Source organism: Rhamphochromis longiceps, linkage group LG4, assembly GCF_057381845.1.
Source record: "Rhamphochromis longiceps isolate RC_006_pf linkage group LG4, R_longiceps_female_GT1.1, whole genome shotgun sequence".
Lineage (NCBI taxonomy): Eukaryota > Metazoa > Chordata > Actinopteri > Cichliformes > Cichlidae > Rhamphochromis > Rhamphochromis longiceps.
In genome coordinates this window covers 13,587,731-13,613,084 of record NC_140560.1, presented here as the reverse complement: position 1 = coordinate 13,613,084, position 25,354 = coordinate 13,587,731, and the positions used below count along the sequence as shown (strand labels likewise).

The 25,354-nt window shown below is 44.7% G+C and overlaps 1 protein-coding gene and 1 long non-coding RNA gene across 2 annotated transcripts in view; one reads left to right on the top strand and one right to left on the bottom strand.

Moving 5' to 3' along the window:
* Positions 1-7,804: 7,804 nt before the first annotated feature.
* LOC146671197 (uncharacterized) lies at positions 7,805-12,201 on the bottom strand. The gene is made up of 2 exons (XM_085403383.1): positions 11,200-12,201; positions 7,805-7,851 (listed from the first exon to the last, which is right to left on the bottom strand). Exons 1-2 carry the CDS (start codon positions 12,184-12,186, stop codon positions 7,849-7,851), a joined length of 990 nt encoding a protein of 329 aa, XP_085259509.1. The 5' UTR covers positions 12,187-12,201; the 3' UTR covers positions 7,805-7,848.
* A 13,051-nt stretch (positions 12,202-25,252) lies between these two features.
* Positions 25,253-25,354, top strand: part of LOC146671196 (uncharacterized) — a 2,943-nt gene continuing 2,841 nt past the window's right edge. Inside the window, exon 1 of the long non-coding RNA XR_014911587.1 lies at positions 25,253-25,354. This exon is cut by the window's right edge and continues 23 nt beyond it. This is a non-coding gene — a long non-coding RNA (uncharacterized LOC146671196).

Here is a 25,354-nt window from a genome sequence, read left to right as displayed (position 1 = left end):
TTACTTTTACTACAGATTATAAAGAGAGGACCTTTGATAGTCAAGAGCGCAGCTGGTTGAAAAAGTATAAAAATCGAATGCACTGTTATGTGTGTATCTGAATCCATACAAAGGACACGAATAAAGCTTGACAGATATACACAAAACTTCAAAATCTGCACTAAAAAAAGGCAGGACAGTAAATGAGATGAGTAGTGCTAGAAAAGGGAAAGTTAGCAAAAAAAGATCAGGTGAAGGATGGAAAGTGAGGGATCAGAGGTCTCTTAGATAGATGTCCCCCATCAATCTGCTCCATCCACTGCTTCATAAACTCAATTAAACTGCAGGCCTCCTGAGGTGGAACGATCTCTTACTCCATCTATCTAAATCTCACTCTCCAGCCATCGCTCTGCTCTAACGGGGAAATCTACCGTGCTTTGCCACTAATTCGCTGCCCTATCCCTCTTCAATGCCACACCATGCTTAAATTGTCAGAGGGACTATAAGATAAGGGATTAAAAACATCACTAGATCATCTGTTCGATACTAATTATCAAATATTAGATCCTGTTTGTGCAGGAGTTCAGTTCTGATGTATGACCGTTTCATGTCTTTAATTGTCACATTAAGGAGTTTATATTACGGAAGCTGGATTTTTATTTCCACTATGAAAGGTCAGATTAAATTTGTATTCAGGAGCTGATTAAAAGCAATGTAAAAGAAAAATAGAGACAAGCTCTCATGACGACTGGATAAAAGGTTTAAAAAAAAGAAGAAGTGATACTGCTGAGCTGGAAGGCGTCGAACCCTCCTTCCTACGTCCATTGGATTAGAGAGGTGATGTTGGGATTAGCTCTGGAAAAAATTAGGTATACCGTGCGCGGCTTGGAGAGTAAATATGACAAAACCTGGTCACGGTTCATAACTCATGTCAAGAGTCTGTCTTTTGCCTGATTTATTGTTCTTTACTTGTTGGTAATTTATGCTCTTGCTCTCTTCTCGGACTGCTGTCCATAGTCTCCTCAATGCCCGTACTTTGACTGTTGGGATTTCTTTAATCCCTTTTTCTTCTTTGTTTCTTCTCTCATGTGCCGGGGTCCGGCTGTTGGTGCTATAATGACTGTCACAGATTGGTTTGAGTGTTTCTCCCCCCTTTTTTTTTTTTTTTTTTTTTTTTTTTTTTGTGTTGTGTGTATTGTGCTTCCTGGTTGTGGGGATGCCACCTGGATGGGGGTAGGGTTCGCAACTTTTGTAAGAAATTCTGGACTGTTTTGTTGGAAAACTATAAATAAAGTTGTAAAAAAAAAAAAAAAAAAAAAAAAAAAAAAAGAAGAAGCTAGAATCTATACATGTCCTTTAAAGGAGAAATGATAGGAGATGGAGAGGTGGGCAAAGGCAGCACATAAAACCTGATGGATTGATAGAGTCAAGACTTACTGCACAAAATTAATTAACCTTAAGGAAATTCATGGCGATTGGACACATCCATAATTGCTCTGGCTGGATCAGCAAATGAGCCAGCAATGGTGGAGGCTTTATCACAGATACAGTGTAAGAGGGTTTGTGTGTGTTTTTGTGTGTCTCTCTGATGGATGCTGTTTTAAATCAGCTCTCCAAAGTGCCTTATTTCCAGTCAGTCAGTCAGTAAACCACCAGGGAACAGCCCGCTCTCTGGGACCTGATTGTCAGCTGGAGGGGTTCTTCCCATATGTTACCGGTTATTCTTCCAGTAAGTAGCTTTTTTGCTAGCCACTCTTACTTCACACTCATATTGTGTGACTTCCTGCTGACTAGCTGGGAGTTCTGTCCTGGCATCCTTGAAGTTGCTGGTAAATCTCCAGCTTCTGACTTCTACTTGACCTTCATGACTTGCTTTGCGGCAGCGTGGCTTTAGGGATGTGAGTCTGGTCCCAGAGGATGAATCCTATTCATTTCGGATTCTTCTAGTATCCACATTATGTCCACTTTTTTTCCTCTAGATGAAGCTGCCCGGACAGAATTTTATTTTGCTGTATGTACCCAACTACCTGCCATGCCTCATTATATGCCGGTGTGCATAAGTACAGCATCAGCCACAAAAACAGTTGTATCCTCATGTATTCTCTTATTTCTTCACCTAAACACTTGCCTCAGTACAAAACGTACAGCATAAAAATGTATTTGATACATCTCATTTACTTTACTGCTAATCCTTAAGTAAAGAAAAAATAAGGAAAAGGCCAGAAAAGTTCATTTTGACATCACTGCCTGACTGCAGAGGTTCTTATTACTAATGTTAGCAAAAACTGGAAACTGGAAACAGAAAGAATATCTCAGATTTAATCTAAATGTCTTACTTCCTTAGATTTAATTTAAAGAGAGACTCGTCTAACCGACAGAGCAATTCAATACATTCAACAACAAGTAAAGACAATGCAATCATAATTGAATCCTGCCAATCTCCGCAGTCTCTTTGTATATTAGTCTCCTGGTGAACTGATATACCACCACTACAGCTCCTCAGTATTGCAGGAGCAGTGACTTTTCCACTCAATTGCCACCATTTATCAGCCTCATCTGAAGCTTTTATGTTCCTTCTCCACAACAGCTAACCTGTCTCCTATAGTGATTAGTTAAAACTGCTCTTTTTAAAGACTAAAGTGCAAATTACAGTTGACTGAATGAATACATTTAAAAAACAAGTCAGTTTACAAGTCAGGGGTCAAAAACACCCAGTTTTCTTTTTTCCCCCTTCTTTTTCTTTTCTCTCACTAATGATTTTCTGAGACCACCAATTTCAGCATATCAAGGTTGTAATTAAATGAAGTGAAAATAAGTGTGCGCATATAATGTTAATTATCTTTTTAACTACCAATGAAATGTACCATATCATACATTTATCTTCTTTTCCTTTGATCTTAAAAGGTATTTAACGAATACAGCGATTAAATGTGTCCTTCACATTTGTCCAAAATGTGTAAGTTATAGAAAAACAAATAAAAGTATTAAAAATAATCATGATCATAAATAAGTGTTTTTGCTTCACGTCATCATTTAATGTCACATTTAGAGACATAGCCATATTCCTATTTGTACTTTAAAAGATAATTAAAATTCAACTTAAACAAATCAATATTTCCATAAATACTAATTCTATCACTGTTTATTACTAACATTTGTGTTAACACAAAAAAACTTAATTTTGTACACTTAAAAACATATTTTTTCAGTATTCTTCACAATATTAGTTATTTCCATTTATGTTCAATAAAGAAAACAAAGAAAAGTAAACACAATCAACTTTGTGCAAGTTTAAAAAAAAACATATGTTATCAAAGCCAAAAAGCCCAAAAGTGTGGAAAAATGTCTCATTTTAACAGCTAAAGAAACTGATCAAGACAAAACACAGTTGTAAGAGTTTGTACTTGTGTCTTGGAGTATGTCTCTTTCGTGGTCTCGTGTTTGTATAACGCAGAGGTTTGGTTTCTGCTTTGATTTTATCGTTTTACCTTATTGTGTTTCTAGTTCTGTCAGTGTTTCGAGTCACTCAGTTTAAGATAAGATAACCTTTATTAGTCCCACACGTGGGAAATTTGTTTTGTCACAGCAGGAAGTGGACAGTGCAAAAGTTATGAGGCAAAAATTAGAATACAATAAGAATAAATACAGTACACAACTGTACAGAATAGAATAAAATAAAATACTATATACAGTAGAATAAAATAAAATAAATATACAATAAGATAAAAATAGAATACAAATACAAATACTATATACAACTGAGTAAAAATACAACGATGACAGAAAGGATTATTGCACTTAGTATTATTGCACATGTGTGGATGTGTGTGCTTGATCAGTTAAAGTCTTTATTATGGAGTCTGACAGCAGTGGGGAGGAAAGACCTGCGAAATCTCTCCGTCCCACACCGTGGGTGCCGCAGTCTCCCACTGAAGGAGCTGCTCAGTGCTGTCACAGTCTGCTGCATGGGGTGGGAGATGTTGTCCATCAGGGATGACAGCTTAGCCGCCGTTCTCCTGTCACTCACCACCTCCACTGGGTCCAGAGGGCATCCTAGAACAGAGCTGGCCCTTCGGATCACCCTGTTCAGTCTCTTCCTGTCCCCAGCAGAGATGCTGCCGCCCCAGCAGACCACGCCATAAAAGATAGCAGAAGCCACAACAGAGTCATAGAATTTCTTCAGGAGTGGGCCCTCCACTCCAAACGACCTGAGTCTCCGCAGCAGGTACAGCCTGCTCTGCCCTTTCCTGTAGAGGGCGTCTGAGTTATGAGTCCAGTCCAGTCTATTGTTCAGATGAACACCAAGGTACCTGTAGCTGTCCACAGCCTCAATGTCCATACCTTGGATGTTCAGTGGTTGCAGTGGAGAATGCTTGTGCCTGCGGAAGTCTACCACCAGTTCCTTGGTTTTACTGGCGTTGATCTGGAGGTAGTTCAGCTGGCACCAGTCCACAAAGTCTTGGGTCAGACCTCTGTACTCCTTGTCGTCCCCATCAGTGATTAGATTAGATAAGATTAGATAAGTGATAAGATTAGAGGTACGAAATCACAGACGGCTGTCATCACTCCTGGAACATTCACTTTCTTTCTGGATTTCATACATTACAATAACTTGTGAATTGGAATTGATTATGAGCCAGATGAACATTCAGGCGCTCAACCTGACTCTGTGCCTAAGTTCTTGCATTAGACTTCATGAGGGTCTCGACCAAACAATGGTCTAAAGCAGCAACTACAACCCACTGCAACAAGTTTCAAAAGCCAACAGGGAAGTCACAAAAGCTACGGGTCATCCATATTGGCTCAAATAGTCAAGGAAAAAGGTCTGCTTGGTAAATAGAAAGGCCAAAGTATGTGGAGGCGGACTCAGCAGGTTCCTAAACCATTCCATGCATTTCTAGTGGTTTTATTTTTAACAGTTAGCAAGTAAGTTAACTATAACTTGGTATTTAGCAGTACAAATACCACACTCAAAGCATTATTGAAAAGACATTTCCTAGAATGACATTACAATTGCTTTCACATCTACTCTTCCCTGCTACACCAGCACAAGTACGCAATAAAAACGTCTGCATGAACATTAGAAATCAGTAACTTCAGTAAAGAAGCAAAAAAATCAACTAATCAAGAGTTCTGAGAGACTGCAGGCTCATAATAAACCATCTGTCACGTTTCTCCCACACATTTTTCACTCAGAGCGCTATCTGTTTTTAATGGTACGTCAGATTAGATTTACATTTAGATTTACAAAGTGCCGTTGCTCTGATTTCCCATGCAGGTCCCACCTTTTAATCAGCCACACCTGACAATACATTTGGCACCTGTGAACAGCTGAATTCATTTATTACACTCAGCGTTGCCATTAGTTGGCCTGTCGCTCCCTCTGTGACACAATGAACAATCCAATCCAATTCACCAGACTTTAAATCAATTCAGGCCAACTGTCTTTGTGATTGCTAAATGGGAAACAATATTGCCAAGGCTTTCAAGCACATAATTATCATTGTTTTAGAAAATAAATGGATGCCACCCCCTCTCATAGTTGTTGATTGGGGCTCAGAACACTTTAATACTTGATGCTTTAGAAAATGGATGGATGAATGGATGGAACATGCCGTTATATAAGTCGAAGTCGGGCCAATACTATTGGAGCAGTCATCTAAAACACGGAGAGCTAACAGTGAGTTGAGTGAAGGTAACGAATGTAGCCATCAAATGTAGCCATCATCTTATCAGCTGGTAAATCCTGCAATACGTTTGAGTTTTTTCCAACTTTCTCTCTTCGTTTCCATCTTTCTTGACTTCTCCGCCTCTTCTGGAGCGCGTGAGTGCAGGAGTGTGGGGGCGGCTACGTGTACAGGCTGAGAGAGTGAGTGTCTGCTGTTTTGGGGTCAGATTGAGAAGAGCCGGCTGCTGTGTTTGGCTTATTTCAGTTCCAATTAAAGCAGCAGCATTTGACAGCAGCAGAATACAAAGTCAGAGATACTGCAGCTCACTGCCAGTCGTATTAACCCTGCCATCAGATTCTCTGTTTGTTTGTTTTTCTTCTCCACCCTCTGTCCCTGTAGGAAGATCGGTCTTGCATGATCTTGGCTTTGGCGAGGTGGGGGGGAGAGAACGCCACAATGCAGCAGCAACGAGGAAATGACTAACGCGACTAAAGCGTGAACATTGTTAGAAACGTTTAAAGCAGGGAGCCACGTTGATTAAGGCTTTGGGGAAAATACCAAAATGACAAAGAAATGTGAAGATGTGCGGGGCGATGACAGAGCCATGCAGCGTGCGGGAAGCCTTGCATAATTACAGACAGCCAAACATAGCATGAAGACTTGAATCTGTGCAACACTGGCTGTGTTTTTTTTTACATATGCATCTGCCCCCTCAAGTCTGTTTGTATGTGCGTCTCTCTTTAATTCTGTTTGTGTGTCCCCCTCTTCTTGTTCTCTTGACTCAGCTCCCTTTTTGCCTCTCTCTCTCACTCCCTGTGTGTGGCTCTGTATCTTTTGCTTGCTGGGCTGACACTTAGTTGCTCAGGGCTACTTGTTACAGCTCATAAGGAAAGTCAACTGTACAGCACAGGCGCGCTCTCTGTGGCTCCCTGGCTCTTTGCTCACATTTGAGAAAACATCACACATCTCCACGGAGCCGGTTTAAAGTTTCATACATTCTGGGTAACCACACCACAGTTTCAATTACCTTGCTCAGCTGTCTAAAGTGATGGCTTTCAAATCCCTTTCCTTAACCAGTGATTCTGCAGTCATGGATCGGTAATTAAGAGATGCTTCATTTTTACCAGTGCATAGTGCAGTGTGGTCTTGGACGCTTCTACGGGGATAATGTTCGGGGTTCTAACCTTGCAAAATGTTCTCTGTAGCTTATCTAAAGGTGGCAGATATCTTAACCGTAACAAAACATTGGAGATATTCCTAAACAATCATATTTTGGTGATGAAACTGTTTGAGAGGAATAATTAATGGAGGATTCAATAAAAGCATATGCAATTTGGTCTGCATTCTTCATATAATGATATTCCTAATGTGATTTGTGCGGAAATTTTGAGTAACTACCCGATTTGCACTTCTCTTTCATTGATAGTTTATGTGAGAAAAAATGCTTTTTAGGCCATCGTACATCTTGAGATGAATGCAGTCAGCAGCCACTGCCCTTAAATCACTTCAAAGCCCAGTTTTATTCCTTGGGGCTTTGTTGTCATGCAAGAATGAGAAGCTAAAGATGCCAAACAGAGTAAGCAAAAGGTGGTTAGAACAGGGTCTGACTGAAAATATATTTTGGCTTCATAACAAAACTTTTCTCTTGTCAATTGAAAAGTGTCATAACGTTGACAGTGTGGAAATGCATTCATCTTGACTAAAGGAGAATGTCTTCAAAAAGATCAAAGTGGTTGCGAGATCATCATCACTCATTCATGACTGCTGGAAGCCTGTCTGAGACTTTTTCAAATGATATACGGTACTTTGGATTAACGCCTGTGCGGTTTCCTGTGGTAAGACGACTGCGGCTTGTAGCACAAGAAGATACATATGAGACTCCAATTTTTCTAACCATATTGTTTTGGAGTTTATACTCAAGAAATTTAGGATTCAGAAGAATGTCGATTATCCATTGGGAACAGATGTTCTCAAAAGTTGTTTTTTTAATATTACAACTTGTCTTTACACTATTTTGGGAACATACTTTGCCTCCAACAGCCAGGACTTCTCCTCCTGCTTCTCACTTGTAACGGTGGACCCAAGAAATACCAGCCGGAGCGACTTTGACAATGCAGAACTTTTTATTAAACTCGGGGTTGTACGTGGACACATATGCTCCCGCGCTCTCTTTCTCTGCTGTCACCTCCGTCTCCGTCTGTCACTGCCAACATATAAAGAGACACAATCACTGTCAGATCCCAGCACACCTGTTCACCCCGCCCCTGCGCCGCCCCGGGAGCTCACTGCGTCACTCCTCCTCTGCAGCTGGCCAAGGACCACACCCACGCCACACATCCCCACCGCCCGACTGAGGCCGGGGCCCATCCGGCCGAACCTACTCCCCCCCCCCCCCCCCCGCGAGCGAGAGAGGAAATCGGCCACGACCATCTGCGCGCCCGGCCTATGGATCACCTTGAACTTAAAGGGCTGCATGGCCAGATACCACCGAGTGATCCGGGCGTTGGCATCCTTCATGCGGTGGAGCCACTGCAGCGGGGCGTGGTCCGAGCAGAGGGTGAACGGGCGGCCCAGGAGGTAGTAGCGAAGGGAGTCGACCGCCCACCGGATCGCCAGGCACTCCTTCTCCACGGTGCTGTACCGTGACTCGCGGTCCGTGAGCTTCCGGCTGATGTACGCGACCGGCCGGTCAACTCCCCCCACCTGCTGGGACAAAACGGCCCCCAGCCCTCTGCTCGAGGCGTCAGTCTGCAGACAAAAAGGGAGGGAGAAGTTAGGTGTGAACAGCAGCGGCTCTCCACAGAGAGCCCGTTTCACCTGCACAAACGCCGCCTGGCACCGCTCCGTCCACTGGACCAGATCTGGGGCACCCTTGCGGGTGAGATCAGTCAGGGGGCTGGTCAGGTCCGCGAACCCTGGGACGAACCGCCGGTAATAGCCGGCCAGCCCCAGAAACCGTCTCACCTCTTTTTTCGTCTTGGGACGCGGGCAGGATGCAATCGCCGCCGTCTTCTCCACTTGAGGTCGCACCTGCCCGCTCCCCAAGTGGTACCCCAAATACTGTACCTCCCTCCGTCCAACCGCACACTTCTTCGGGTTGGCCGTGAGCCCCGCCTGCCTCAGGGACTCCAGCACCGCGGCCACACACCGCACATGCCCCGCCCACGTGTCACTGTAAATGATGACGTCGTCTAGGTAGGCGGCAGCATAGGCAGCGTGGGGCCGCAGCACCCGGTCCATGAGGCGCTGAAAAGTGGCAGGGGCGCCGAACAAGCCGAACGGAAGCGTCACGAATTGGTACAACCCATACGGAGTGGAGAAGGCCGTCTTTTCCCGGGACTCTGTAGACAAGGGAATCTGCCAGTAGCCCTTGGTTAAATCCAGAGTCGTAAAAAAGCGAGCGGTGCCCAACCGGTCCAGGAGCTCGTCGACCCGGGGCATGGGATAAGCATCAAAACGTGACACCTCATTCACTCTGCGATAATCGTCACAGAACCGTATAGACCCATCCTTCTTTACTACAAGGACGATGGGGCTACACCAAGCACTGTGTGATTCTTCTATTACTCCCAGCCTCAGCATTTCCTTCAATTCCCGGAAAACAATTTGCCTTCTATGTTCCGGCAGCCTGTAGGGCCGTGAACGCACCGTCACGCCAGGCCGCGTCTCAAAATGGTGCTCTATGAGAGAAGTACGGCCGGGCAAGGGGGAGAACACGTCGGCAAAGCGCTGTTGCAATGCAGCAACATCCGCCCTCTGGGCCTGTGTGAGATGGTCACTGCAATGGAGGGAGGCGGGGATGCTAGACTTTGGCGCCTCCGGCCCCAACTCATCTCTCCCTCTTACCAAGCTCACTAGAGAAGCGGTCTCCGCCTCCCTCCAGGCTTTGAGGAGGTTGAGGTGGTAAATCTGCGTGGCCCCGCCCCTGTCCGACCGTACCACTTCATAATCAACGTCCCCCCACTCGCTGTGTGACCACGAAGGGTCCTTGCCACTTGGCGAGTAATTTAGAGCTGGAAGAAGGAAGTAACACAAGCACCTTATCTCCCGGTGAAAATTGCCTGAGTCTAGCCCCTCTGTCATACAGGCGTCGCTGCCGCTGCTGGGCCTGGAGCAAATTCTCCCGTGAGAGCCTCCCCAGTGTGTGCAGCTTTGCTCGCAGGTCCAGCACGTACTGAATTTCACTTTTCGCAGGGCTCGGACCTTCCTCCCAGTTTTCCTTAATCAGGTCGAGCACCCCCCGCGGCTTCCTGCCGTATAACAGCTCGAAGGGAGAAAATCCCGTGGAGGCCTGGGGCACCTCCCGCACTGCAAACAACAGAGGGTCTAACCAGCGATCCCAATTGCGTTCATCCTCGCGAATGAACTTACGAATCATGGATTTTAAAGTCTTATTCAGCCTCTCCACCAACCCATCAGTCTGAGGGTGGTAGACGCTGGTCCGAATAGATTTAATACCCAGTAATTCGTACAGTTCCCGCAATGTGCGCGACATGAACGACGTGCCCTGGTCAGTCAGTATTTCTTTCGGAATACCGACTCGGGAGATGACCTGAAACAGTGCCTGCGCCACGCTCTTCGCTGAAATGGTGCGTAGCGGCACTGCTTCCGGGTACCGCGTTGCGTAGTCCACCAGGACCAGCACAAAGCGATAGCCGCGTGCACTCCGGTGCAATGGCCCGATGAGATCCATGCCAATACGCTCAAACGGGATCTCCATCAGCGGTAATGGGCGCAACGGCGCCTTTGGCACGGCCGGCTGGTTAACCAGCTGGCATTCGGGGCACGACGCACACCAGCGGCGCACGTCGGCCCAAATGCCCGGCCAATAGAATCGGGCCATTATGCGCTCCAGAGTTTTCTCGCCACCCAAGTGCCCTGCCATGGGGTTCGAATGAGCCGCCTGGAAAATCATTTCCCGGCGGCTTTGCGGCACCAATAACTGTGTGCGGATTTCATTAGTGTGAGTGTCACGGCTCACTCTATAAAGCCGATCGTTCCGCAATTGGAAATGAGGGTACGTTCGCGCAGCGTCGGGGCGCACCGAGCGACCATCAATATCCATCACTTGGTCATAGGCTGAGCGTAGGGTGTCGTCCCGAGACTGCTCTAGTGGAAAATCTTCCGTGGGGTACACAACGGGAGGCGGCGGGGCTTCCGTGGAAGTCCCCGCCTCCTCCTCCCCCCCAGAGTCAGCGTCGGTCGACCCCGCGTCACCGCCGAGCGCCGCGCAAACGTCACACGAATTTACAGACCGCGATCGCATCCCCGCGTACTGCCCCAGTAAGCTGTGGAACCCCGGCCAATTCGTACCCAAAATAAGGGGATGCGACAGGCGCGGGCTAACCGCCGCCTTCACTCTATGCGTTTTGCCCCCGAATTTCAGCAACAGTGACACTACTGGGTACTTGTGAATATCCCCGTGCACACATTTAACCTCCACCCAGTCAGCCTCCAACAATGCCCCGGGGCGAACCAAACTTTGGTGGACCAGAGTCTGCGTGCAGCCCGTGTCCACCAAAGCATGGCGAATACCCCCTTGACACCTTACCGGCACGCGGTACGTCACTCCTGGACCGGGGGCGGGCGCTGGAGCGCCGGCAACGCGGAACACCTGCCCCACCTCCATGAGCGGACAGTCTCGGCGCAGGTGCCCCGGCCGCCCACACTTCCAACAGTCCGGCCCCGGCGTCTGTGCGGCTCCCCGTGGCTCCGGGGCAACCTCGGCGGCCGCCGGGGTTCCGGCGGGAAGCAGCGGCCGGAACGGGTTCCTGGGGCTCCACCCTGCTGCCTGCTCCGTTCCCGCAGGGCCGCCGCCTCTCCTCTGCGACGCCGCCGCCGGTGGCCTGGGCGGCGGAACACGGGCGCCCCGCCGCGGCTCCTCACGGCCCGGTACCGGGTCGGCCGCCAGATGGTCCTCTGCCAGCGTCACCGCCGCCGTCAAATCCGCCGGGCGGTGGCAGCGAACCCAACGAGCCGTCGCCTCGGGCAGGCCTCCCACGAACTGCTCGAGGACGACCATGTTCAGCATCCGCGTCTCCCCAGCCGAGGGGCCCGGTCGCAGCCACCTCGCTGCCGCATCCTCCAGCTGCCGAGCCCAGGCAAACGGCCGCTCCCCCCCCGACATCCTGCTGGCCCGGAACTGACGGCGGTAATCCTCTGGGGAGAGCCCCAAACGATCCAGCACCGCCCGGCACACGTCCTCGAACACCCCCCGCGAGCCGGGGGGCAGGCTCAGCGCCGCCGTCTGGGCCTCACCCGACAGAAGCGGCAGCAGCCGGGCGGCCCACTCCTCCTCCGGCCACCGACAGGCCACCGCCGTGGCCTGGAAAGCCTCGATGAAAACCAGCGGGTCCTCCCCATCCCGCATCCGGTGCAACGTCACCGACAGCGGAGGGGCGGGAGCCGGCGCGGCCGCATTCCCCAGCAGCTGCCCCAGAGCCGCGGTCTGCTGCTCCGATTGCAGGCGAAGCAACGCCAACTGTTGGTCCTGCGTGGCCGCCTGACGAGCCGCCATCGCCGCCATGTCCACCATCATCTGGCCCAAGATCTGCAGCGGCTGGGCGGGCGGCGGGGCGGGCGGCGGCACCAGTGTAACGGTGGACCCAAGAAATACCAGCCGGAGCGACTTTGACAATGCAGAACTTTTTATTAAACTCGGGGTTGTACGTGGACACATATGCTCCCGCGCTCTCTTTCTCTGCTGTCACCTCCGTCTCCGTCTGTCACTGCCAACATATAAAGAGACACAATCACTGTCAGATCCCAGCACACCTGTTCACCCCGCCCCTGCGCCGCCCCGGGAGCTCACTGCGTCACTCCTCCTCTGCAGCTGGCCAAGGACCACACCCACGCCACATCACTTTTGCTTTTTTGTGCATTCTTTTTTTTCTTGTCATAAGGACATTTCTTTATTATGAATTGTTTTCAGGTGATCTTTTTAATGTTCTTGTGATCAGTCTCTACTGCTTTTTAGAATTAGTTGCCTACCACTGCAACCCATGTGGCACCCATTTTTGCTCATTGTCTTCTTTGCTTTTTCAATTTTTCTTCCATATTGTTTAACCTTTCAACTCAACACCAGGACTCTCTGTAATTGTTTCTCAAAGGTCAGAAAACGCAGTTTGCTTGAGTAGTCAAATGCTGCACTTATAATCCTCATTCCACCTGCTGGAAATGCAGAGCACCAACCTAGCAGCCTCTCACCCTGACTCCAGGATGGGAGAGCTTTTCAGTTCTCTGTTGACCCGGTGAAACGAATTCTGTCAGGATGTTGTTGCGTGTCATGCCCTCATCTCTCCAATGGACAGGCTCCAAAATGATCCACTGCCCACCTGCCCATGCAAATGATTACCTTTGGTCCTAACTCGAGCTACCTGTAACAGAAATTGTGTGTGTTAGCTCTGAGTGAGAGCGTGTTCAATGGCTATAACACTTCAGTTAGCAATGATGTTATTGTCTTTGTCGGGTTGACACTTTCTCTGTGTGTATGTGTGTACTCGTACACTCTACTAGACTTGTAGTGAAGACCACCTAAACCAAGACCAAGACAATACCAAGACCAGAGGGTATTGAGACCAAGACAAGACAAAAAAGTCTTTAAACTGCAGTCAGATGCTGCTTCGTTTACGGGTGTCAGGCATATTTATGTGTTGTTGCTTTCGCACAGCCCTCCTCACCGCTGTCTACTGTCTCACTCACTTACTGAGAGGACAGACACACGCTCCACTTGACTGTCGCGTCTCTCACCCTCTCTGTTTTTCACATAATGATGTTGTCCTATATCCTCGCATGTGATTGGCCACAATATGGAGGGATTGGAGCATAGCTGAGCCACTGTGTGAGAGCTGAGCAGCGAAAGGAAATTAAGTGAGGAGCCGGCTCTCACTCAATGGGCGTCGACTCTTCTGATTCACTACAAAGCACTCTGTAAGCACGGCTCTTAGAGCTGATGCTTTTGAAATGAATGAAAGATTTATTAGGCTGTGTTTAGAGTTTTGTTAAAAAAAATGACTTCATATAGGAAAATATATATATCACATATGCAGGACACCTTAAACTAGTTGTTTTAATTAAGCAGCAAGGCAGAACAAAGTCGGGGCTGTATCAAGACACGAGGACTAAACCCCAATTCAACCAGACCCAGAACTGATCCGGAATTAAAACAGGACTACAACAGTAACCAAGACAGAACCAGAATCAGAACTAGATGATAGTAGCACTAAAAATCATCATAGACCTGACCAACACTTACCGGTATTTTTTAATTCTACCAAAGTACAATATTTAGATTGAGAAAAGTTTATATAATTATTTAGCCTTGTTGTGCAAACAAGCCTGCATAACTTAATAAATGTAGAATTTGAAAAGTAACAAATGGTATCTAAAAAGAAACACTAGGTACGAGATACATGTTCTGATGAGTTTTGGCAAACAACCATTTGACTAACATGTGTGTCTCACCTGCTCTTGTTTCCTGTCTGTTCCTCTCTCCCTTTCTTTCTGTGCTGACAATCAAGCCAAACACCAACATCATCAAATATACAGTTGAAACCAGATATTTACAAACTCTTCAGATAAAAACACAAACACTTTTTTAATTGTAACATTAAATCAGACTAAATGTTTTTTTTTGATTGATAAATATAAAAAACATGTTTGTTAACTTTAAGAGTAAAGAGAGAAACTATCTGTATTTCTTAATTGTAAATGGCACCAAATTGTATTCAAAACTGAGCCACACTTATGGAGGTCTACAATTCTTTTTCTGGTGTTTTGGTTGACATCTCTTGATTTTCCCATGTCAAAGAACCAGGCTCTGTGTTTTGCCTTATATGCATCCAAAGGTGTGCCACCAATTTACTCACATGGACTCTACTAACCAATCAGAAGCTTCTTCAGCTCAGAGTGGAATCGTCTGGAGTTTTCTTATTAATTAACAATAAGCTTAGTGTACAGGGAGTGCAGAATTATTAGGCAAGTTGTATTTTTGAGGAATAATGTTATTATTGAACAACAACCATGTTCTCAGTGAACCCAAAAAACTCATTAATATCAAAGCTGAATGTTTTTGGAAGTAGTTTTTAGTTTTAGCTATTTTAGGGGGATATCTGTGTGTGCAGGTGATTATTACTGTGCATAATTATTAGGCAACTTAACGAAAAACAAATATATACCCATTTCAATTATTTATTTTTACCAGTGAAACCAATATAACATCTCCACATTCACAAAATATACATTTCTGACATTCAAAAACAAAACAAAAACAAATCAGCGACCAATATAGCCACCTTTCTTTGCAAGGACACTCAAAAGCCTGCCATCCATGGATTCTGTCAGTGTTTTGATCTGTTCACCATCAACATTGCGTGCAGCAGCAACCACAGCCTCCCAGACACTGTTCAGAGAGGTGTACTGTTTTCCCTCCTTGTAAATCTCACATTTGATGATGGACCACAGGTTCTCAATGGGGTTCAGATCAGGTGAACAAGGTGGCCATGTCATTGGTGGCAAGTGGCATCTTGGCAGCTGCACGCTTGACTTTTCTCAGTTCATGGGCAGTTATTTTGCGCCTTGGTTTTTCCACACGCTTCTTGCGACCCTGTTGACTATTTTGAATGAAACGCTTGATTGTTCGATGATCACGCTTCAGAAGCTTTGCAATTTTGAGACTGCTGCATCCCTCTGCAAGATATCTCACTATTTTTGACTTTTCTGAGCCTGTCAAGTCCTTCTTTTGACCCATTTTGCCAAAGGAAAGGACGTTGCCTAATAATTATGCACACCTGATATAGGGTGTTGATGTCATTAGACCACACCCCTTCTCATTACAGAGATGCACATCACCTAATATGCTTCATTGGTAGTAGGCTTTCGAGCCCACAGCTTGGAGTAAGACAACATGCATGAAGATGATGATGTGGACAAAATACTCATTTGCCTAATAATTCTGCACTCCCTGTATATGTGCTCTTAAATTTGATGAAAGTGATAAAAAAAAAATAGACAGCTCTCTCTTTTTAGTCGCTTTTTAGAAAAAAAGTTGCTGAGGGGGTCTGAAAACTCGCTAAATATAGCAACAAAGTCGCTAAGTTGGCAACACTGCACATGCTAAGTGCTGTGCTCAGTCGCCTAGTGCCTGAGCTCGGATCATACCAAAATTAGGGAGAATTTACGACTGTGCGCTATGTGCTTCGAATAATGTGTGCAGTTTTTGTTTTATACAGTTGTCAGTAAGGCATCTAACTATGAAACAAATTACACTCCAAAAGACCCCGGGCTTCTAAAAAAATGACCCCGGCTTAAGCCCAGTAAGCCTGAATCTAGGACCTTCTTGCTATGAGGCAACAGCACTAACCACCATGCCACCAATCCAGGCTGAATGAAAGTAGGAAAGCTATGATTTCTGTATGTTTTTGTCCTTGACAGGTTAAACCACAATAAATACCAATAGCATACATTTGGTGTGTGTGTAGTTGTCTGCGTCTTGACTTCAGTGATTTTCTTACAGTTTAAAATCTCATGTGATCTTTTGAATTTCATGAGTCCAGCAACTAACCACTCTTACTAGATTGTATCACGTTATCTCAACAAGAACAAATTAAGTTATTGAATTTCTTACAGATCCTACATGATTTGATTACGTTCACCATAGAAACATGAAATTATTTTATTCAAATTACAAGTTAGACTTTTGTAAATGTAACAACCACCTCTACCAGCCATCTCTACCTTTTTCGGTATACTGAAAAACGTAGAGGCGGCTGCTCGACTCGACTGAGATGGATGCCTTCCTCAAACCACGATCCAAAGCGCACAAGACAAAATCACATTAGATCCAGCAGTGTTTGATCTATCAACGTTATGAATGCAGTTTCAACACAGTTAGATGTGCAGATTTTAAATAACGTAAGCGTTCAGCATGCGCAGATACTCTGAGCTGAGGCATTAGGGTTGGCTCTGTATGTTCCCATTTGGGTTCATGATATGAATGACGCTACGGGTCATCAAGAGCAGTGAAGTCCCAGAATCAACCCCTCGAGAGTTAATTATAAGACCACTGGGTTGTGTCATGTTGTGATGTGGATGCAAAATCCTCTCAGCTAAATGTAATGGAGGGAAAACTCGTGATATCATCTTTTAATGTTTTACAGCAATAACATAGTGACTCCCATTCATATATATATATATATATATATACATGCATACACACAAACAGTTGGTACAAAGTTTGTTTGAAAAGTTTCCATTACCCGCAGCCGTTTCTGTCTTTGATTGTTTTGACAGTTCGGCATGACAGTGATATCTTTTGTTACTGAGGCTGCAACTCACACTACCACTTACAGAAGAAAGAAGAGCAGCGAAAAAGTGTCAGCGTGGATGGTTTTTATTTTCTACTTTTCTGCTTTTTTTAGTTGGTGATGACAAGCACAATTACATATCTGAAGTCGCAGCGTATATGAAAAAAGTGTCTTTGTATTCTTCATAGAGGATCTGAAATGTAAATACGCTCTATCACTGACAGCGACAGACAGTCTATCTTTCATTCTGTTTCCAGTCTCGGTGCTGAGGTGTATTATGTGAGCTGTCAGATTCTGTGACCTCATTTTGGAATTAAAGCTTTATTGCCTCCAAAATATCTTTCACACACCGGCGAATCGACTCTGACGCAGCAATGCATAATTTATTCCTTAAAAGTGCGTGCTAATCCGTTCGCCCGTGTTGGCACCTTCCATAAAGTGTGGTAATTACAGGTTGGGGACTTCTACGCATTTGTAGGCAGTATTTATGTAGCGGATGCTGCAGGACAAAAGGAAACACAGTGTGCAATTTTTCATCCTTATTCTATTTTCAGTGACAATTTTTTCCAACCCTTCTCAAGGTTTTTTCATATGCGGGGTTGCAGAGATTGTCCTCAAGAGGACTCCTACCCTACTGAACAGCTCATCATGTCTCCAAAATCTTGTAAATTCTGTCTTTTTGACTCTGGGATGTTCTTCCTGTCAGAGATTCACTTGTCTTCGGCTGTTTTTCAAACCTCAGGGCTCAGGGAACATTTTCTACAGCTCCTTCACTGTATTTCATATATTTTTACCAGTCATTACAGGATGACTCATCAAACTCTCTACATGTTTTTGTGGTAATCCACCAGTCCACAGCTAACTGTGGAGAGACAGCTGGATCAGGTGGCCAAGTATATGAAACCATGCTTAATGTCCTGCATTAGTTACTGGTTCTTATTTGCACATTAGCCTTCCCTGTGTGGTATGATTCAGTTCAACTTTGCCTGTTTTTGGTAGTAATGGCAGCAATTTTCTCTATATTCCTTCTGCTGCAGACACTACCCCCTCAGTGTAGGTGGGAATCTTAGCTGATCGTCACTGCAGCACTGTTCGAAAATGTCGTGACATAAACACAATCCAGACAGGAAAAGTGAAGGTTATTGAACAGGTGGTGTTCCTGATTCGCGGTCTATGGCTGTTTATCACAGTAAACAAACAAGAAAGGGTGAAGGCAGGAAAACACAAACACAGGAGTTTGATTTCGCATATCACACATCCCACACATTTAACAGCAGTCCACTTCTGAATGACGATTCTTTTTGTCCTGCCGATGGTCTGCAGCTGCACCTAAAAGCTGAACTATAGTGGTGCCAAAAAACAAGAACAAAAATGAGGGAGGAAGCAAGCCAGCAAGTAGATATGAGGCAAAACTATGTAAGCTACAATGCTACAAATGTGATTATTTTATAGCAAAGCTGCTGTCAAATTTCTCCTGTTTTGCCTTCTCTGGCCCAACCTAACATCATGTTTTACCAGGACTACTTCTACATTCAGAGTGCTGCTTCTTCTTCTCCCATCAAATAAAGCATCTTCACAGCTGACTCTCCAGTGTGCATTCATCCGATGCATTCAAGTTAAGATAAGATAAGATAAGATAACTCTTTATTGTCATTGCACAGTCATACATAGTACAGTAGTACAATGAAATTGGAAAAAACTGTCCTACGTCGGCACTACATATAACACAACACGACACGATATGACACATCACAACGTAACAAACAACACAACACAGTATATTAACTTAGTATAAAAAAGAAGAATAAGTGTATGTGTATTGCACACTGTTATTATTGCACATTAATTATTATTGCACCTTGTTATAAATATAAATATTATTGTTATCGTTTTAAACATTGTTACCTCCCCCTAAAAAGTCCAGGGAGGTATCCAGTCAGGTCAGCTATTTACATTGATCAGGGTTATTGCCCTGTTGTAAAAGCTGTCCTTGAGTCTATTTGTTCGGGACCTCAGCAGCCTGAACCTCCTGCCAGACGGCAGCAGCTTAAACACCCGGTGTCCTGAGTGTGTGCAGTCCCGTAGGATGCTGCGTGCCCTCTTGAGACAGCGAGTGCTGTACAGGTCCTTCAGGGAGGGAAGAGGATGTCCAATGATTTTTTGGGCCATGTTGATGACCCTCTGGAGTGCCTTTCTGTGTGCTGTGGTGCAGCTGGAGAACCACACACCGATGCAATATGTCAGCACACTTTCAATGGAGCAGCGGTAGAAGACGGTCAGCAGCTCCTTCTTCAGGTCCATTTTTCTGAGGATTCTCAGAAAGTGGAGACGCTGTTGGGCCTTCTTTAAGACCGCAGAGGTGTTAGAGCTCCATTGGAGGTCTGTGTCTATGTGCACACCCAGAAACTTGAAACTGGAGACCCTTTCCACGCACTCCCCGTTGATGCTGACAGGCTGCAGCTCGGACTTCCTCCTTCTGAAGTCAACTACCAGTTCTTTTGTTTTGGTGGTATTGAGGTCCAGGTTGTTATCTGCACACCAATCTGACAGCCTCTGAACTTCAGCTCTGTATGCAGTCTCATCTCCCCCTGAGATGAGCCCCACCACAGTGGTATCATCTGCAAACTTGATGACTGTGTTGTCTGGGTGGGAACTAACACAGTCATGTGTGTACAGAGTGTACAGTAGGGGACTCAGTACACAGCCTTGTGGAGAGCCGGTGTTGAGGCTGAGGGCTGAGGAAAGATGAGGCCCCACTCTAACTCTCTGTACACGGTCTGAGAGGAAGTCTCTGATCCAGCGGCAGGTGGTGGAAGGAAGTCCAATTTCCAGCAGTTTATCTATTAGTCTGTCCGGGAGTATCGTATTGAAAGCAGAGCTAAAGTCAACAAAGAGCAGCCTGGCGTAACGGCCCTGCACTTCCAGGTGAGAGATGGTGGTGTGGAGCGTTGTAGCAATGGCATCTTCAGTTGATCTGTTAGCTCTGTATGCAAACTGGAGCGGGTCGAGTGTGGGTGGCAGGCAGGACATGATGTGACGTCGGACCAGTTTCTCAAAGCACTTCATTATAACAGGTGTTAGAGCAACTGGTCGGTAGTCGTTGAGGCTGCTAATGTTAGTACGCTTTGGCAGTGGGACAATTGTGGCTGACTTTAGGCACGGCGGGATGCAGGACTGGGACAGTGAAGTGTTGAAGATCTTAGTGAAGACCCCAGCCAGCTGGTCTGCACACTCTTTTAGGACCTTTGCGGTTACCCCATCTGGTCCGGTGGCCTTCCTGGGGTTCACTGCCCTCAGTGTGCGCCTCACCTCATATTCCTGCACTATGAGGCTTGGGCTGCTGCTGTCCGATGTTTTTGCTGCTGCTGCCTCTGGTCCCTTCACCTCAAAGCGTGCGAAGAAGTGGTTCAGCTCCTCTGCAAGCTCCGCGTTACCCTCAGTCAACGTGGTATTACCAGGTTTGTAGTTGGTTAAGTGCTGAACTCCCTGCCATACCTGTCGTGAGTTGTTGGTGGTGAAGTGGTCTTCGATCCTTCTCTTGTACGCTGCCTTGGCCTCTCTGATGCCTCTTTTCAACTGAGATCTGGTACAAGTTGAGGGTACATGTGTCACATCTTTTCACGGGGTCTAAAATTTGTACTGACATCCCTAGTTACAGGTTGCATGAGTGCAAAGAGATCTTTCTCAGCCTCTCTGGCTGCGTCCACATCAGTGAGCACAAGGCATGAATGCTGTTGATGTGTCAGGTTATGGCGTTGCTTTAGAATGTAAGTAAGAAAGTCGGCCGACTTAAATGAATAAATACTGTGCTCTTCCAAATTTAATGCACACACGTATAGAACTGTTGTACTGTCCTCTCTTAAAAGAACAGGTTGGCATTTCTGGAGACCTTTTCCCCTTTTTGCCAAGAATTAGACAATAATGTTCAAATTACATTTAGGTCTATGGGAAAAGTGTTTTCAATTTCAGGCTCCAGCTGTAATACAAACATTACCCTGCCGGGTTGTTCTGTCCTATAAATCTGCCTCCAAAAGCATTCAGTGGCCCTTATCAAAGTAGAGATTTTTTTTTACAAATCCCGAGGACACATCGCATCTTATAATGATACCATAAAAACACAACCCTGTTCTAATGTAACGATGACTATAGCAGCTGCAACGTCTGTGCCCAGAACATTACATGTGGGAGCTACTGCTCTGAGCTGGTGCCATCAAGTGGAAAATGAGAGTAATGAAAAATGATCTGCTGCTCTAATCCTACAAAGTTACTCTGTGGATTAAAGCACATTATTACTGGGTCGACATGGCTGATACAGTCTTGTTATTTTATTTTTATTTTTTATCTCTATTTAACTACATAAAACAAGTCGTTATGTATTGTTGGTTAATTACAAGGCAAGTCTCAGATACTGTTATGCTTTCTTTTTTGAACTGCATTGGAAGTTACACTGTATATTTTCAAAATAAATTTTCTTTTCTTTTCAAAATAAAATGAGCTATGTACTATATTTAAGTATAGACTGCACATAAAAAACTGACCCAACGTTTGTGGATTTTACTCTAAATGATAACTGAGGTTATAAATTAAGTGAGCAGTAGGGTCATTTAACTTCCATTCTTTTAGATGTTTCCAGCCTGTAGTAGCCTCTTGCTGGATGTGCAGAAGCATGCAGGTTTAAAGCACTTTCACATCTTTGAAAGTTATCCATCTTTTATATGCAGTCGATGACTGACTGAGTGTTTATTCTGCCCTGGAGCATTTCCCTCTTGCTCTCTGTCTACTTTCCTACTATTCTGCCAAATAGAGGCAATGAATATGTTTGACATAGTGGGAAATTGGTGCAGAGCTACATGAAGACATGCTTGCCCATTTATTAGGAAGTCTGTTGGGGTAGCTTAGCATAAATAGTGGAAACAAATAGTGCTCAAATGTATCAAGCTTCACTAACCATCATATCCAATGCCCTCTTATTAGCACATTTATGTTTTATCTGTAGAAGTACGGAGCAGCAGCTGACTGGCTCCTGGCTGAAGCACGTTATCAGTGATTGCATCAGTGTTATTTCTTAAAGCAAGATTATGATGATCAAATTTCAAGATGGCAAAATAGGACACAAAGCACACAGAATTAATCTCTTGCACACACAGATGGGTATACAGGTAAAAACACCTGAGTTCATACCCATTTTCCACTTGGGACCAACCAAGGGCGTTCAAGGAACCTGACTGATGCAGCAGAAGGCCTTGAGGACACTTCACGTGTCCACGCCTTTATGCATCTATGTATTTATGCGAGGACATGGCACTTATCCTGGCCTTGGTTTTACATAGACAAGGAGCACACAGATGCTGTTGACCCAAGTGATTTCAAATCCGTGACCTGGCCAGCTGGTGGGCCTCCCCCCTTTGGCTGCCCTCAGAGGGAGATGACAAGGTGGTTAAGGAAATAGAGAAGGTGGATAGAGGTGGATTCAAGAAAACCTAGAGACAAACAGCATCAGAGCATGATGGGTAAAAAGCAAAAGGGTCACACGTGTTATTTGGCTTTCCTGTGGAACACTGTGTCAAACTCTGGCAACATGCTTTCATTTCAGTGTTATTCTAACAAAAAAAATTAATGTCTTAGAGCATTATGCAAACACATAAGACGCAATTTTGTGCAGGACTCAGAAATGAGCTAACTCTGCATTTGACCATGCAACAGCCATAAACCCAATGACATTCAGAAACTCTCGACCTTAAATGCTTGCACTTTGCATAACTGCATTTCTCAGAGTTTTCTTTTAAAAATGGTGTACTCGAGTACTTTGTAATGGCTGAAAAGTCTTAGGCCATTAGAGCTACAAACCAAAATGGATAATAGAAAATGATACAGGTTGAGGAACAAGGTCAAGGAAGTTAGAGGAGGAGAAGGAGGCAAGTAGAGAAATGAGAGGAGGCTCAGAAAGCGAAGGAGGTGCAGCGAGGCAGAAACTCATAGGTAATTAAGGATTTTGAGAAAAAGTCAACTAGGATGGAAAAAGAATGGAGTTGGGGAAACAAAGCAAAGGAAGGGAATGAAGGTCTGAAGAGAAACAGGCAAGAAATAAAGATTAAGAAGGTAAGTAATCCACTGTTTGCTAAAGGTATGTTATTGAAAAAAAGATGCCGGTAATAAATAGATGACTGATGAGATGCTGAAGAGCGAATTCAGAGGGAGACTGTTGTAAACACAGGGATGTATGGTAGAAAGAAAAGAATTGGAAAAGTGGAAAGAGGGACTACAGGGGCTGCGACAAACTGACAGTCATTTAAAGTGACACTTACAGCAAAGATGAAACCATGTCTGGTCAAGCGTGACCAGACAAGAATAATCATCGCACTTACTGATGTGGCTACAGCATTTAGCCTGATCCCTCTGAGAACAGCCTAATAAATGTGGAGAAAGCTGTTGTAACCACACAATAAAGTACCTACAAGCAATACACATTTTAATGAATAATTTCAACGCCAGACACATTTATTCTACTGCCTCAGTTGTGTGTAAGTAATTTGGTCCAGTAATGCAATATTTTGTTGTAGGTGTCCGGAAATACTTGAGCCTGTTGCTGGAATGTGATGAATCAGAGACTCAAAGCTGCACTGTGCAGACGATTTTGCAACACGTTGTGTTAAGTGCTCCAGATAAGATTTGGATTGCCTTCCTGCAAAACACCACATTCAGTTACCCCCAAAACCAGGAACTTGGTATTCCGCTGCTATGTTCATTAATTATTTCTTGCAGGGTAACCTTCAAAAATGGTACACGAATCCCTTAATTATGCACACCAGTGCTAAATGAAACATTAGGCCATGGGGATCTCCCCTGCAAAACCTTCAGGAGAGCTTTTACAAACTAGTTCCCTGTCTCTTACTTTTGCTCACACCCTGATGCAGACATCAGCTCTCATGTATACTTGGTAGAGCAAATCAGGGCCCTGTACTACAGAGTGAGTTCACCATATCCTGTTATGGATAAGCAGTCACAACTCCCAACTTAGATTAGAGATCTGATCTAGATTGTCATATTAAAATTTTTAGTTTTCTACAGTTTATTTTCTTCTATCTATTCACTGCAACTGAGAAGTAATACTTACCTCTTTAACATTCATGGAGCCTCACTTCTTCAAAGGGATAGAATAGATGATAGAGAGAAGTAAGACAAAGGGGACAAGATAGGAGAGAGCAGAGAGGAGAGCCGGATCTGGCTTCCCACACCTCCCCCTGGATCGGGCTGTACGCCCTACCTCCCCACTGGCTCCCAGAAAAGGGAAGAAGAGCAGAGGGGAGAAGAGCGGAACATTTTTCTTTTCTTTTCTTTTATTCCTCCTTTTAGTTTCACTACCACACTGTAAAACCCAACAGTGCATCTTACTAAAAGAAGTAAGTTGTTCTTACTCAGTTCTGAAAAATAGTTAAAGTAACTTTCATGAAGTGTGTTAGGTAGACCCAAAAGTATACATATGATATAATAACTTTATTGTAATAAGTACACATTATGTTTTTGTAACGTTTTAAGTACTGTTGCTTTAAACTGTTTAAGTTGTGCTAATTCATTTGTATTAGTCATCATCCACAGCCCCGCCCCCAGTGTTTTGCCTGGACTTGTCGGCCATGAGACAGGCCATGTTTTTTTGTTAATGCTTACTTCTAGCATACAAAACGTACATTTATCAGACTGCTTTGTTTTAGTTGTACTTCGTTGTAATTTATCAGACTACTTTGTTGTAGTAGCTCGTAACTTAGCTTGCCAGCACACAATTCCCGCCTAGCGCTGTATGGAGTCTGCCTTCACAATTTAAAAAATTAACGGTTGGTGGCTTGTTTCAATCAATAGTTGGTAAGTAGTCTGATTTTTGCAAACTGCATGCCACAAAACCTTTGGTAAAATCAGTGTTTAGGCTTTTCTGACTCTGACCTTTATCAAGTTCAAATGTAGCCTACTTTTGACACAGTGAAAATAGTAGAAAATTTATTTAGTGTTAATTTTAAGAGTTTAACGGACAAGTTCGCCTTCACAAATTTTGAATATGATGGTTAGTGGCATTTTAGTCGCGAAATAATTTACCTTTTCAAAGCTGCACTGCACCAAACCTAAACGTTTCTGACTCTGTACTTTCCAAGGGTTAGCCTATTGTGTACTTCACTTGTGTAAAATTGCTTTATTATTTTATAACGTATAGAGTAGTTGACCAACCTGAATTGAAAATGAACTGTAGTGCAAGAATAAATCTTACTGTTTTCCAAGCTTGTGTTATTCAGATTGACTGTTTTTAAGTGAAGTAAAAGTAAAAACTGTTCTGCTAGCTTTCTGTCCTCATGGCTTTTGTGTTATTACAGTCTGACGATTGAAGGAGCAGTAGCATGCCGAGAGATAATCCAGCAC